At 68.3% G+C, this 13,186-nt stretch overlaps 2 protein-coding genes across 5 annotated transcripts; both read right to left on the reverse strand.

Annotated features, from left to right (window-relative positions):
- Positions 1–587: 587 nt before the first annotated feature.
- On the reverse strand, positions 588–3,784 carry LOC140680822 (uncharacterized). Of its 3 annotated transcripts, none has more exons than XM_072919578.1 (4): positions 3,079–3,784; positions 1,534–2,826; positions 1,055–1,148; positions 588–892 (listed from the first exon to the last, which is right to left on the reverse strand). In XM_072919578.1, the coding sequence occupies exons 1-4, from the start codon at positions 3,134–3,136 to the stop codon at positions 889–891; spliced, it is 1,449 nt and encodes a 482-aa protein (XP_072775679.1). In that variant the 5' UTR covers positions 3,137–3,784; the 3' UTR covers positions 588–888. The 3 variants fall into 3 exon arrangements, with proteins under 3 accessions (XP_072775679.1, XP_072775678.1, XP_072775680.1); XM_072919577.1 differs by having other exon boundaries at positions 1,023–1,148; XM_072919579.1 differs by lacking the exon at positions 1,055–1,148.
- Positions 3,785–4,950: 1,166 nt separating this feature from the next.
- TESPA1 (thymocyte expressed, positive selection associated 1) lies at positions 4,951–10,557 on the reverse strand. Of its 2 annotated transcripts, XM_072919580.1 has the most exons (9): positions 10,007–10,557; positions 9,568–9,689; positions 8,365–8,561; positions 7,505–7,541; positions 7,330–7,419; positions 7,035–7,243; positions 6,092–6,585; positions 5,693–5,786; positions 4,951–5,581 (listed from the first exon to the last, which is right to left on the reverse strand). In XM_072919580.1, the coding sequence occupies exons 2-9, from the start codon at positions 9,657–9,659 to the stop codon at positions 5,496–5,498; spliced, it is 1,299 nt and encodes a 432-aa protein (XP_072775681.1). In that variant the 5' UTR covers positions 9,660–9,689; positions 10,007–10,557; the 3' UTR covers positions 4,951–5,495. The 2 variants fall into 2 exon arrangements, with proteins under 2 accessions (XP_072775681.1, XP_072775682.1); XM_072919581.1 differs by lacking the exons at positions 8,365–8,561; positions 9,568–9,689; positions 10,007–10,557 and adding an exon at positions 7,974–8,012.
- Positions 10,558–13,186: the final 2,629 nt, after the last annotated feature.

The following is a 13,186-nucleotide window of genomic DNA, read 5'->3' on the forward strand; positions in this document are numbered from 1 at the left end:
GAGACGGGAAAGGGACAAGCACGGGAGGTGTTGGTGTGGCAGAGGGGACCAGGCTGTCCCCCGCCACCCCCCGGCCACCCAGGGGTCTCCGTGTGCCACCCCCAGTGAGTTTGGGACCCCCGTGGGGACCCCCGAGCTGTTCCTGCCCGTCCTGGGAGAGCCTCGGGAGAGAGCGACCCCCCCCCCCAACCCCCCTAAGGAGGGCCGGGCCCAGCTCCGGACTGGGACAGAGAGTTTGGGGACGGGAAGAGGGGCTGGGGGTTGGGGTCTGTGGTTCTGGCGGGACCCGAGGCACAGCTGGGCACAGCTGGGCACAGCTGGGCACAGCTGGGCACAGCTGGAGGGGTGCCCCCATCCCTGCGGAGCAGCAGGGACGTCTCTGGGATGGATGAGGATGGAAGACACGGCCGAAGACCCCAAAAACGGGCAGCGGGATGGGGTGGGGGGTCCTCGGTTCATTGTGCTGGACCCCAGGACAGTCCCCGGCCCCATTTCCCCTCGCCCCCGGCCCCATTTCCCCTCGCCCCTGGCCCCATTTCCCCCGCCTCCGGAAGAGCCGGCAGGACACGCCGGGCAGCGTTTGGGATCGGCTTTATTTGGGATCGGCTTTCTTTGGGATGTGCGGGGCGGGCTGCGGGGTGGTGGAGCGGGCAAAGCCGCGGGACGAGCCGGGAGCTCAGCGGGGGGAGCGCTCAGGGTGCTCGGGGCGCTCAGGGTGCTCAGGGTGCTCAGGGCGCTCAGGGTGCTCGGGGTGCTCAGGGTGCTCAGGGTGCTCGGGGTGCTCAGGGTGCTCAGGGTGCTCGGGGTGCTCAGGGTGCTCAGGGTGCTCGGGGTGCTCAGGGTGCCCAGGGTGCTCGGGGTGCTCAGGGCGCTCACGGCGCTCACTGCTCACCTGGAAAAGAACAAACACATCGGAGCTCAGCCCCGGCCCAGTCCCCCCATCCCACCTTGGGACCCCCTCCCCAGCCGCCCCCCACCCCCCAGGCGCGGGGAGGGCCCGGGAGCCGTTTTGGGGCGCTGACCTCGGGGCGGCCGCCCGAGCCCCCGTGCGCACCCGAAGATGTGGTTGCTCAGATGGGTCACCAGCCAGTTAATCGCGTCCATCAGATGAGACAGGACCCCCTCGTTCCTCTTGCCTTCCTGCGCCTCTGCGGGGGCAAAACCGGGGGTCTCCAGCACCCCGAGGGGCTCCTGGCCCCCTCCTCGGGGTCCTCCCCCACCCAAAGCACTGGCGCTGGCACCTCCTGACCCCCCGTGTGACACCCCGGCGGTGCCACTGTCCCCTGTCCTGCCTCTGTCTGTGCCTCGGGGGGGTCTGAGCCTCCCGTTCCCTCCCGCTCGGAGCCGGGACAGGGATTTGGGATCGTTCCCGACCCTCGGGAACAAACTGACCCGGCAGCACCAAGCCCACTTTGGAACAGAGACAGAACCCAAAGATCTGCCCCTCCCTGGGGGTCTGAGGGATTGTAGGGGGGTCCCAAACCAGATCTGCCCTTCCTTGGGGGTCCAAGGGGTTTGGGGGGGTTTGCAAACCTTTCAGTTTCTCTGCCAGTTCCACCAGGACATTCGGATCCAACCTGATCTCCTCTGACTCCTCCAGGCTCTCTTCAGGCTCCTCAGCCTCCTCAGGGCTCTCTTCGGGATCTTCTGACTCAGCGGAGCTCTCTTCAGGATCCTCGGATTCCTCAGGGCTCTCCTCAGGATCCTCGGATTCCTCAGGGCTCTCTTCAGGCTCCTCAGCCTCCTCAGGGCTCTCTTCGGGATCTTCTGACTCCTCAGGGCTCTCCTCAGGATCCTCGGATTCCTCAGGGCTCTCTTCAGGATCCTCGGATTCCTCAGGGCTCTCTTCGGGATCTTCTGACTCCTCAGGGCTCTCCTCAGGATCCTCTGACTCCTCCAGGCTCTCTTCAGGCTCTTCAGGGCTCTCTTCGGGATCCTCAGATTCCTCAGGGCTCTCTTTGGGATCCTCGGACTCTTCAGGGTTTGCTTCAGGATCTTCTGAGTCCTCTTCGGGATCCTCTGACTCCTCAGGGCTCTCTTCAGGATCTTCTGACTCAGCGGGGCTCGCTTCAGGATCCTCGGATTCCTCCAGGCTCTCTTCAGGCTCCTCAGGGCTCTCTTCAGGCTCCTCAGCCTCCTCAGGGCTCTCTTCAGGATCCTCAGACTCTTCAGGGCTCTCTTTGGGATCTTCTGACTCCTCCAGGCTCTCTTCGGGCTCCTCGGGCTCCTCTGGGCTCTCTTCAGGATCCTCGGATTCCTCAGGGCTCTCTTCAGACTCTTCAGGGCTCTCTTCGGGATCTTCTGACTCCTCAGGGCTCTCTTCGGGATCCTCAGGCTCTTCAGGGTTTGCTTCAGGATCTTCTGACTCCTCTTCGGGATCCTCTGACTCCTCAGGGCTCTCTTCAGGATCCTCAGACTCCTCCGGGCTCTCCTCGGGCTCCTCGGGCTCCTCAGGACTCTCCTCGGGCTCCTCGGGCTCCTCCGGGCTCTCCTGGGGATGCTCGAGCTCTGCGGCGCTTACAGAGGGATGTTCCTGGGGTTCCTCATCGGGGTCCAGCAGCCCCAGCAGCTCCTGGGGTTTCTCCTCGGGGTCCAGCAGCCCCAGCAGCTCCTGGGGTTCCTCCTTGGGCTCCTCCAGCTCCTGGGGTTCCTCATCGGGGTCCAGCAGCCCCAGCAGCTCCTGGGGTTTCTCCTTGGGCTCCTCCAGCTCCTGGGGTTCCTCATCGGGGTCCAGCAGCCCCAGCAGCTCCTGGGGTCCCTCATCAGGGTCCAGCAGTTTGCTGAGCTCCTTCAGGAGCCCCTCGAAATTCACCTTCTCCACGGGGACTGTGGGAGGAAGAGGAGAGCTGCATCGCCCACCTGGGCAGGGCTCGGGAGGCCCAGGACTCTGCCCAGTCTGGGGACACCCTCCCACACCCACCAGGACCCCGCCAGTGCCACCCCAGTGCCACCCCGGTGCCACCCCGGTGCCACCCCAGTGCCACCCCGGTGCCACCCCGGTGCCACCCCGGTGCCACCCACAGTACCACCCCGGTGCCACCCCGGTGCCACCCCGGTGCCACCCGTGTCCCCACTCACAGGCAGTGGCCAGGCTGCCCACGAGCCCGGCCAGCAGCAGCGCTGCCCAGAGCTTCATCCTCGCGGCGGGTTTCGGGCACGGCGGGCGAAGGGGGAGCGCGGGATGAGCCCGGACGGGCTCTGCCCCTTATGAAGGGCCCGGGCAGGGCTCGGGCACGTGTGGGATTTTCCAGGTGTGGGCAGGTGCCCGTGCCAGGCCGGGATTAGCCCGGATTAGCCCCCCCGGGCCAGCCCAGCCCAGCCCGGAGCAGTTCCTGGCCCCCCCAGAGCTCCGTGGGTCCCCCACTCCGGAGCAGTCCGGTGCACCCCAAATCCCCCAGGGAACCCCCGGTCACCCCACACGTGCCCCCATTCCCTTTTGGGATGGGGCAGGAACATTCCTGTTCCCTTTTGGGATGGGGCAGGAACATCCCTGTTCCTTTTGGGATGGGGCAGGAACATCCCCGTTCCCTTTGGAATTGGGGATGGAATTGGGGACAGAATTGGGGATGGAACTGGGGATGGAATTGGGGCTGAAATTGGGGCTGGAATTGGGGCTGGAACTGGGGCTGGAATTGGGGCTGGATGTGGATGGGGCTGGAATTGGGTATGGAATTGGGGATGGAATTAGGGATGGAACTGGGGCTGGAACTGGGGCTGGAATTGGGGCTGGATGTGAATGGGGCTGGAATTGGAGCTGGAACTGGGGATGGAATTGGGGATGGAATTTGGGGCTGGATGTGGATGGGGCTGGAATTGGGGCTGGAACTGGGGACAGAATTGGGGCTGGATGTGGATGGGGCTGGAATTGGAGCTGGAACTGGGGATGGAATTGGGGTTGGAATTGGGGCTGGATGTGGATGGGGCTGGAATTGGGACTGGAATTAGGGCTGGATGTGGGTGGGGACAGGGCTGGACGTGGTGCCGGTGGGGACGAACACCCCACACCCAGCCAGCCCCAAACGCAGGACACGATCCCTGCTGGCAGCTCCCCCCAGCCCTTCCCTGCCCCCCCAGCCCTTCCCTGCCCCCCCGGCAGCTCCGGCTCCCCGTGGGAAGCGGCTCCCACGGCTTGGCCCCGTCCTTCCTCTTGGCTGCCGAGGCGAGGGATGAATCCTGGGTGCTTTCCATCATGCCAGCGCCCGAGGGAGGATTTGTGCCACCTTCCTGCCTGTTCCTGGTGGCTCACAGGGCCCCGTTCATTCCCGGTGGGAAGAGGAGGCTGAGGAGGGCCCAGCCCTGCCCCGGGCAGGGATTTGGGGCAGCCAGATCCGGGAGGCAGAGCCAGAGCCCCCAGGAGGGGATTGGGATCCTGGAGCAGTGAGATAATCCCCAAACGCCCTCGTGGGGAGGCAGAAACACCTCATGGCAAGAGGGATCTCTTTGTGCTGCTCCAGCAGCCCCAAGTTCCTCATCCCAGCTGATTCATGAATCCTAAATGGGCCCAAAATCCCCCTAAAACCCTCCTGGGAAGCACCGCGGGCTCCAAGGTGTCCATGGAATGTGCTGGAGCTGCTGATCTCCGCGCGGAGAGATGGAGGAAGATGTCCCAGCGTGTCCCCAACCCCATCCCTGTCCCAGTCTGGTTCCCAGTGGGATGGGACCGGCCCTGCGTGTCCCAGGGATGGGTGACACCCACTGGGGGTTGGTGACACCACCAGGGGTCGGTGACATCCCCAGGGGTGGTCCCTGAGCTCAGCTCAGGTGTCCACAGCCCCCTCCAGGCTCTCCCAGCTACTCCCGGGTTTATTCCTGGGCCAAGTCAGGGCTGGGCAGAGCCAGGGCTGGAACGGGAACGGGAACGGGAATGGGAACGAGGGCAGGAATGGGGACAGGGACAGGAACAGGAACAGGAACGGGATGCCACCCCCCAGCAGAGACAAAGCCACTGTCATCCCTTCGGGGACTTTATTGTGTCCCCACCCCCCTCTAGTGCAAGCGACCAAAGTGCAAGTGACATCCCCAAGGGCTGGGGACACGTCCCCCAAGGGCTGGGGACACGTCCCCCAAGGGTTGGGGACACGTCCCCAAGGGCTGGGGACACATTCCCAAGGGTTGGGGACACATCCCCAAGGGCTGGGGACACATTCCCAAGGGCTGGGGACACATTCCCAAGGGCTGGGGACACGTTCCCAAGGGCTGGGGACACGTCCCCCAAGGGTTGGGGACACATTCCCAAGGGCTGGGGACACATTCCCAAGGGCTGGGGACACGTCCCCAAGGACTGGGGACAGGTCCCCGCTGCAGGCCCCGAGCGGGCCACAGGGCCGGGGGACGAGGGAGGGACCAAAACCGGGGCAAAATCCCGAGGCCCGGAGGTTTTCCTGTGCCAAACAGCCACACGTGCACACCCACACACGCACACGTGTCACACGCGTGTCCAAAACGTCCGTGGGACACCCGGCCAAGGTGCCACCTCCTCCTGAGGTGGCCTCTGGTCACCCGGTCGGGGCCGGGGGTGCCGAGGTGGGGAGCGGCTCCTGCCCGAAGCCGCTGCTGCCGGAGCGCCCGCGGAGCGTGGAGCCTGCAGGGGGACACGGAGGGGACACGGAGGGGACACGGAGGGGACACGGAGGCGACACAGTGGCACCAGGCAGCCGTGCCCCCCAGGAGGGCGGGGAAGACCCCAACTCACTCCTTGGGATCCTGACGGAGAGATGGGGAACATCATCATCATCCTCCTCATCATCATCGTCATCATCATCGTCCTCCTCCTCCTCGCTCAGCACCTGCGGGGGCAGGGGGTGGGTGCGGGGCTGAGCGTGTCACCGCTGCGGCGACAAAGGTGTGGCACCGCCCCCGCGTGTCCCTCGTGTCCCCACGCGTGACCCGGCCCGGCCTGTGCGTGACTGCGCCCGCGGCTCCCCCGGCCCGGCCCCGCCCGAGCCTCTGAATCATTTAAACCTTAAAAGCCGGCGGAGCTCCGGGGACATTTCCCGCTCCGGCTCCTTCCCCGCGCCGGCCCGGGGGCCTTCCTCCCCCTCCTCCTCCTCCTCCTCCTCCTCCTCCTCCTCCTCCTCCTCCTCCTCCTCACCTCCTCCAGCTCCGAGGACTCCGCCGCTCCCGGGGGCTCGGGGGTCGCGGGGACCCTCCCGGGGGGCTGCGGCCCCGCGGGGCGCTCGGGGGTGACCCCGACCCTGGTGGCGCGTGGGGGGGACACGGTGACATCGCCCCGTGACGGAGCCCCCCCGAGCCCCCGAACCCCCCGGCCGCGCTCGGGGTGTCCCCAGGCCGGGGGTGGCCTCGGGGACCGCCAGCACCGCCCGGTGTCACCGTCCCCCCGGCAGCCCCCGGGGGCACCGCCCGTGCCCGGGGCGCCGCGGGGACCGGGGGTCGCCCCCCGGGGGATGTCGCCGAGGCACAGCGAGGACACCGCGCGCTTCAGGCGCTGCCCGGGCCGCGACACGGGGATGTCGCGACAGGGCCGGGGGGGGGCGATGCGCTGCGGGGGGGTCCGCGACACTCGGGAGTAGAGGCAGAAGAAAGCGTCGGCGGTGGCAGCCAGGGCCTGGAGCTGCTGGAAGCGACCTGCGGGGACATGGGGGGGTCAGGGGGCTCGGGGAGGGGGGCTGGGAGGGTCCCCCGGGGCTGGGAGGGTCCCCCGGGGCTGGGAGGGTCCCCCCAGTTCCCGCCCGGGGAAACTGAGGCACGGCAGCGGTTTCCCACCGCCCATAGGAGCAGTTAGCAGGTCCCACCCACGGCTCGAGGCGCTCGGGGTCATCCCCCAGTTCCCACCCAGGGGACAGCAGGGGACAGCGGGGGACAGTGGGGACAGTGGGGACAGCTGGGACAGCGGGGACAGCGGGGGACAGAGGGGACAGCGGGGACAGCAGGGGACAGTGGGGACAGCGGGGACAGCGGGGACAACGGGCACGGACAGTGGGGACAGTGGGGACAGTGGGGGACAGCAGGGACAGCGGGGACAGCGGGGGGACATCGGGGGACAGCAGGGACATGGGGACAGCGGTGTCACGCACTGGCCAGCAGCAGACACGGGTCCTCCATCTCCAGGCGCCGCACTTGGGCCCGCAGGAAGAGCCCGAGGTCGATGCCGCTGGCGCGGGACGGGGCCGAGAAGAAGCGCGGGGGGACACGGGACGCGACCCCCGCCTCGCTCCCCACGAAGCCCAGGCCGTGCAGGATCTCCTCGGCGTCCGACTGCCACCAGGCCAGCACCTCGGCCAGGCTGCGGGAGGGGACAGCCCCGCCTCAGCCCCGCGGCGGTGACACCGGTGACACCGGGCCGGGGTCCCCCGCGCGGCCTGCGCCTACCTGGAGCTGCTGGGGACACCGGAGGGGACACCGGAGGGGACACTGATGGCCATGCTGTCACCAGGGCTGAGCCGCCGGTCCCCCTGAGCCCTATTAGGGAGGGGACACTGTCAGAGGGACACACGGGGACAGTGTCCCCCGCCCCGCCAGCCTCCCCCAGAACCCCAAATCTCACCTGCCCGCGGCCTGGGGGCTCCCCGGGAGCGGCAGAGCTGCAAAAAGGAGCGGGGGGACAACAGCGGGTGACTCGCGCTGCTTTGGGGACACGTCCCGCTCTTGTCACAGCTCCGGGGGGACGCAGAGCTTGGGGACAGCCCTGCCACACTGAACCCCTCCTGGAGGAGCTGCTGGTGGCTGTCCCCGGCCCCTCTGTCCCCAGTCCCACTGTCCCCATCCCCTCTGTCCCCATCCCCTCTGTCCCCAGTCCCTCTGTCCCCATCCCCGCTGTCCCCATCCCCACTGTCCCCTCGGGCCGTGGCGGTGGCCCCGGTACCTTCAGTTCCCGGGGTCAGCTCATCCTTGAGGCTCGTCCCGCTGCTGCCACACGCTGTGACAGGGAGGGGACACTCTGTGACACCTCCGGGGATCCCTGGGGCCACCGCCCCGTGGCCCTTGGGGACAGCGAGGTGACAAAGCTGACGTACCGCAGGGTCCCGGCAATACTGGCTCGTCCGGTGCTGCCACCCTGCGCCAGAGCACGGCCCCGGTCACGGCCTCTGACCCCTGACCCCAACCCCGACCCCAACCCCGACCCCAAACCCGACCCCAACCCCCACCCCCGACCCCGACCCCTGACCCCGAGCCCTGACCCCGAGCCAGTCCCGGGGACCGGAGGTGGCACAGGACAGCAGAGCATGGCGGGGTGGGGACAGGGACACGCAGGGGACAGGCGGTGCCTCTGCTCATTTTTGGGTCTCCTCAGCACATCCCCAACCCCAGGGACCCCCGACCCCCCCGAGACCCCCGGGGGTCCCTCACCCACTGCCGAGGCCGCCCGGGGGGACACAAAGGCCCGTGAGGGGACCCGGCCCTGACCTGCCGGGACAGCGGGGTCGGGCTGTGGCGGCTCCTCGGGGACAGCGGCCGCCTCCTGCTCTTCCTCCTCCTCCTCCTCCTCCTCCTCCTCCTCCTCCTCCTGCTCCTGCCCCGCGGGGCTGCGCCAGCCCCGGCTCTGCCACGAGCAGGGGCCGAGAACCGAGGTGCCCTCCAGGGCTGGGGGGCCGGGGGGGGCCCTGCGGGGACAGCGGGGACGGGAGGGGGGCGTGAGGGACCAGGGGGGACGGGGGGCCACCGGGGGTTCCACGGGCAGGTGCCCAGGGTGGGCTTGGGGCAATTCAGGGTGGGCTTGGGGCAGTTCAAGGTGGGCTTGGGACATCCCTGGGTGGGCTTGGAACATCCCAGGGTGGGCTCGGGACATCCCAGGGTGGGCTCGGGGCTGCTCAGGGTGGGCTTGGGACATCCCTGGGTGGGCTTGAAACATCCCTGGGTGGGCTTTGAACATCCCAGTGTGGGTTTGGGGCATCCTGGAGTGGTCCTGGAACATCCCAGGGTGGGCTTGGAACATCCCAGGGTGGGCTCAGGGCAGTCCAGGGTGGGCTCGGGCCATCCCAGGGTGGGCTTTGAACATCCCAGTGTGGGTTTGGGGCATCCTGGAGTGGTCCTGGAACATCCCTGGGTGGGCTCGGGCCATCCCGGGGGTTCTCCGCCCCCTCCCAGGCGATTTCCCGGTGCCAACGGGCGCCGAGGGGCGCAGTGGGACGGGCCCGGGGCTGCCGGAGCTGCCGGAGGGGCGGAAGAGATGCGGGGCCGAGATAACCGCGTGGAGCTGCCCCAGGAGGCGGAGCGAGGGGTGCGGATATCCCGGGGATCCCCCCGGGACGAGATTCCCACCGGGAATGTCCCAGCCCGGCCATCCCCCGAGCACGGGACCGGCCCGGTCCGGTCGTTCCCCGGGGCAGGGGACGCCCCTCGCCCACCCCGCGGGCACCCCCAGCCCCATCCTGCTCTTCCTCCTCATCCTCCTCAACCTCTTCATCCTCCTCAACCTTCTCATCCTCCTCCTCCTCTTCCTCCTCCTCATCTTCCTCACCCCCCCGCCCCTCCCGCTGTTTCCCCGCAGCTGCGGGCGCTGGAATCGCCTCTCCCGGTGCCCCCAACCCCCCGGCCCCGTCCCTTCGTGCCCCCCAGCTCCGTCCCCTCGCGTCCCTCCATCCCCAGTCCCGGTTCCCGGGCACTGACCGGCACCGGGGCCCACCGGGCAGCTCCCTCCGGCCGGCCGGGGCCCGTGGGCAGCGGCCTCCGGCCCCCCCGGCGCCCCGCCCGGCCCCCATCCGTCAGCGGAGCGGGAGGAAACTCATCGGCTTGGAAGAGGAAATTCAAAAAAATTAAAAACAAAAATCACCAGCCCGAACCTCAAACATTGCCCCACATCCGCCAGCGCCGCGGGAAAAGCTCCGTGCCACCCCAGCGGGGGCTGAGGGCGGCCCGGGCACCCCCTGCCACCTTCCCGGGGGTCCCCGGCCCTCCCAGGGGGTCCCCGGCCCTCCCGAGGGGTCCCCAACCTCCCCAAAGGGTCCCAAACCCTTCCAAGGTGTCCCAAACCTTCCCGAGGTGTCCCCAACCCTCCCAAGGTGTCCCCAAGTGACAGGGACATCCCCAGAGCGGGGACAGCACTCACCTCACGGCCACTGAGGTGCCCCCCTGGCCCCTCATCCATTCCAACGGGTCCCCAAGGAGCTGGAATCTCCAGGAGCTGGAATTCCCAGGAGTTTGGGACCCCAGGAGCTGAATTCTCCAGGAATTGGATCCCCAGGAGCTGGAACTCCTAGGAGCTGGGGATCCCAAGTGCTGGAATTCCCAGGATCTGGAATCTCCAGGAATTGGGGATCCCAAGTGCTGGAATTCCAAGGAGCTGAGGAGCCCAGGAGCTGGAATTCCCAGGATCTGGAATTCCCAGGATGTGAAATCTCCAGGATCTGGGGATCCCAGGATCTGGAATTCCCAGGATCTGGAATTCCCAGGCTCCGGACACCTGGATCCGGGTCCCCAGGCCTTGTGTCCCCCGGATCCAGGTGGCACGAGTGGCACGAGTGGCACCGAGCGGGAGCCGCGGGCGCTGCCCCGGCCGGGATCCCGTCAAAAAAGGCAAAGCGGCTCCGGCGGGATATTTTTAGCCCGGGAGTGTTTGTGGATAAAGCCCCGAATTAAACGTTCCTCCAGCCGGCCCGGGCGGGGGGGCAGCACCCGGGAGGACGGGAACACCCCCGGGAGGGTGGGAGAACCACCGGGAGAACGGGAATACCCCCGGGAGAACAGGAATACCCCCGGGGAGAACGGGAATACCCCCGGGGAGAACGGGAATATCCCCGGGAGGGTGGGAATACCCCCGGGAGAACGGGAATACCCCCGGGGAGAACGGGAATATCCCCGGGAGGGTGGGAATATCCCCGGGGAGAACGGGAATATCCCCGGGGAGAACGGGAAGAGCCCTGGAAGGACGGACAGATCCCCAGGAGGGACGGACACAGCCCTGGACAGATCCCTCCGGCCTCGCCCCTCGCTGACCCCATCTTGTCACACCCTGCACACGGCTGGCCCCCAGTGTGTCCCCAAGATGTCCCCAAGAACGTCCCAAGATGTCCCCAAGGGTGTCCCCAAGATGTCCCCAAGGGTGCCCCCAAGATGTCCCCAAGGGCATCCCCAAGATGTCCCCAAAAACGTCCCAAGATGTCCCAAGGGCGTCCCCAAGATGTCCCCAAAAACGTCCCAAGATGTCCCCAAGGGTGCCCCCAAGATGTCCCCAAGATGTCCCCATGGGTGTCCCCAAGATGTCCCCAAGGGTGTCCCCGTGCCGTGGCACAGCCAGGGGACCCTCAATGCCACCAGGGCCTGGCCGCTGTCACTCCCTGGCAGCCACCGGGGGGGTCCCAACCCAGCACAACCCCCCGGTGTCCCCTCAGTCCCACCCCCACCCCCCCCCGTTCCCTCGGGGGGGCTGCGGGGAGGGGGGGGTGGGGGGGGCCTTTCCCACCAAAAATTCCCGGGGACCCCCGGGGTGGGGCAAGCCGGACTTTGGGGGGAGTCCAAAGCTGGGGATCCCCCTCCCCCAAAACCACCAGCACCTTTATCCCGACCCCCGGCACCCTCGGGGTGCCCCGGGGCTGCCCCTGTGCCCCCCCGGGACCCCCGGTGCTGGCGGGGGGGCTCGGGCGGGACCCCCGGTGCTGGCGGGGGGGCTCGGGCGGGACCCCCGGTGCTGGCGGGGGGGCTCGGGCGGGACCCCCGGTGCTGGCGGGGGGGCTCGGGGGGGACCCCCGGTGCTGGCGGGGGGGCTCGGGCGGGACCCCCGGTGCTGGCGGGGGGGCTCGGGCGGGGCTCGGGCGGGCCCCCCCCTCCTGACCTACTTAGCGGATTCCTGCCGGCAGATCCCGCAGCCGCCCGGGCTCCGGCTCCATGAATAAGTGATGGGGCTGCGCGGGGGGGCACCGGCCCGCAGCCCCCGGCCCCACAAACCCCGGCCCCACAAAGACCCCCGGCCCGCAGCCCCCCGGCCCCGCAACCCCCCGGCCCCGCAGCCCCCGGCCCCGCAGCCCCCCGGCCCTGCAAAGCCCCCCGGCCCCGCAGCCCCCCGGCCATACAACCCCCGGCCCCGCAGCCCCCCGCCCCCACAAAGCCCCCCGGCCCCACAAAGCCCCTGCCATACAAACCCCCGGCCCCACAGAGCCCACCGGCCCCGCAACCCCCCGGCCATGCAAAGCCCCGGCCCCACAAATCCCCCAGCCCTGCAACAACCCCGGGCCCCACACCCCCCCCAATCCCCAAACTCCCCCTGCCCCAAAACCTTCCCAGCCCCACTCCTAAATGGGCCGGTTTAGGGGTTTGGGGGTGTCCCCCCCCCACGTGTCCGGGCTCTGCTGGGACAGTCCCCAAGCGCTGGCCTTGTCCCCTTGTCCTGGGGCCAGGGGGGATCGATGGTGCCATTGCCCCACCCTGTCCCTGTCCCTGTCCCTGTCCCTGTCCCTGTCCCTGTCCCTGTCCCTGTCCCTGTCCCTGTCCCTGTCACATCCCTGTCCCATCCCTGTCCCTGTCCCTGTCCCTGTCCCTGTCCCTGTCTCTCCCAGGGTGTCCCTTTGGGGCTGTCCATGTCGCCCCCCATGTCCCCATGTCCCTCCCACGGTCTGTGTGTCTGTCCCAGGGCCTGTGTGTCCATCCTCATGTCCCCATGTCTGTCCCAGTGTCCCTGAGTCTGTCCTTGTGTCTGTTTGTCTGTCCCCGTGTCCCAGGATCCATCCCTGTGTCTGTCCGTGTATCCCTGTGCCTGTCTGTGCGTTTGTCCCCGTGTTCCTGTGTCTGTCCGTGTGTCCCTGTGCCTGTCTGTGTGTCCGTCCCCATGTCCCCATGTCCGTGTCCCTGCGTCTGTCCGTGTATCCCTCTGCCTGTCTGTGCGTCTGTCCCCGTGTCCCTTTGTCTGTCCCCGTGTCCGTCCTGCTGTCCCAAGCCCTGTCCCCGTGTCCCCATGTCCATCCCGGTGTCCCTGTGCCTGTCTGTGTGTCCGTCCCCGTGTCCCTGTGTCTGTCCCTGTGTCCCTGTGTCTGTCCGTGTATCCCTGTGCCTGTCTGTGTGTCCGTCCCCGTGTCCCTGTGTCTGTCCCTGTGTCCATCCCCGTGTCCCTCTGTCCGTCCCCGTGTCCCTCTGTCCATCCCCGTGTCCATCCCCGTGTCCCTCTGTCTGTCCGTGTATCGCTGTGCTTGTCTGTGTGTCCATCCCTCTGTCCATCCCCGTGTCCCTCCCCGTGTCCCTCTGTCCATCCCCGTGTCCCGCGCGCGGGGCCCGGGTTGAGGCGCGGCCCCCGCGGGGC

This window comes from Taeniopygia guttata, chromosome 29 (genome assembly GCF_048771995.1).
Source record: "Taeniopygia guttata chromosome 29, bTaeGut7.mat, whole genome shotgun sequence".
Classification (NCBI taxonomy): Eukaryota; Metazoa; Chordata; class Aves; order Passeriformes; family Estrildidae; genus Taeniopygia; species Taeniopygia guttata.

Bases quoted from the DNA above. Each gene is read 5' to 3' on its own strand.
- TESPA1 (XM_072919580.1), bottom strand. From the start codon at position 9,659: ATGGGGGCCGGGCGGGGCGCCGGGGGGGCCGGAGGCCGCTGCCCACGG. The intron at 7,542-8,364 runs GTCAGGGCCGGG...TCCTTTTTGCAG, and splicing joins CGACCCCGCTGTCCCGGCAG to CTCTGCCGCTCCCGGGGAGC. The intron at 5,787-6,091 runs GTGAGGAGGAGG...CTGCCCCCGCAG, and splicing joins AGTCCTCGGAGCTGGAGGAG to GTGCTGAGCGAGGAGGAGGA.
- LOC140680822 (XM_072919577.1), bottom strand. From the start codon at position 3,136: ATGAAGCTCTGGGCAGCGCTGCTGCTGGCCGGGCTCGTGGGCAGCCTG. The intron at 2,827-3,078 runs GTGAGTGGGGAC...TTCCTCCCACAG, and splicing joins GGGCAGCCTGGCCACTGCCT to TCCCCGTGGAGAAGGTGAAT. The intron at 1,149-1,533 runs GTTTGCAAACCC...TTGCCCCCGCAG, and splicing joins ACTGGCAGAGAAACTGAAAG to AGGCGCAGGAAGGCAAGAGG.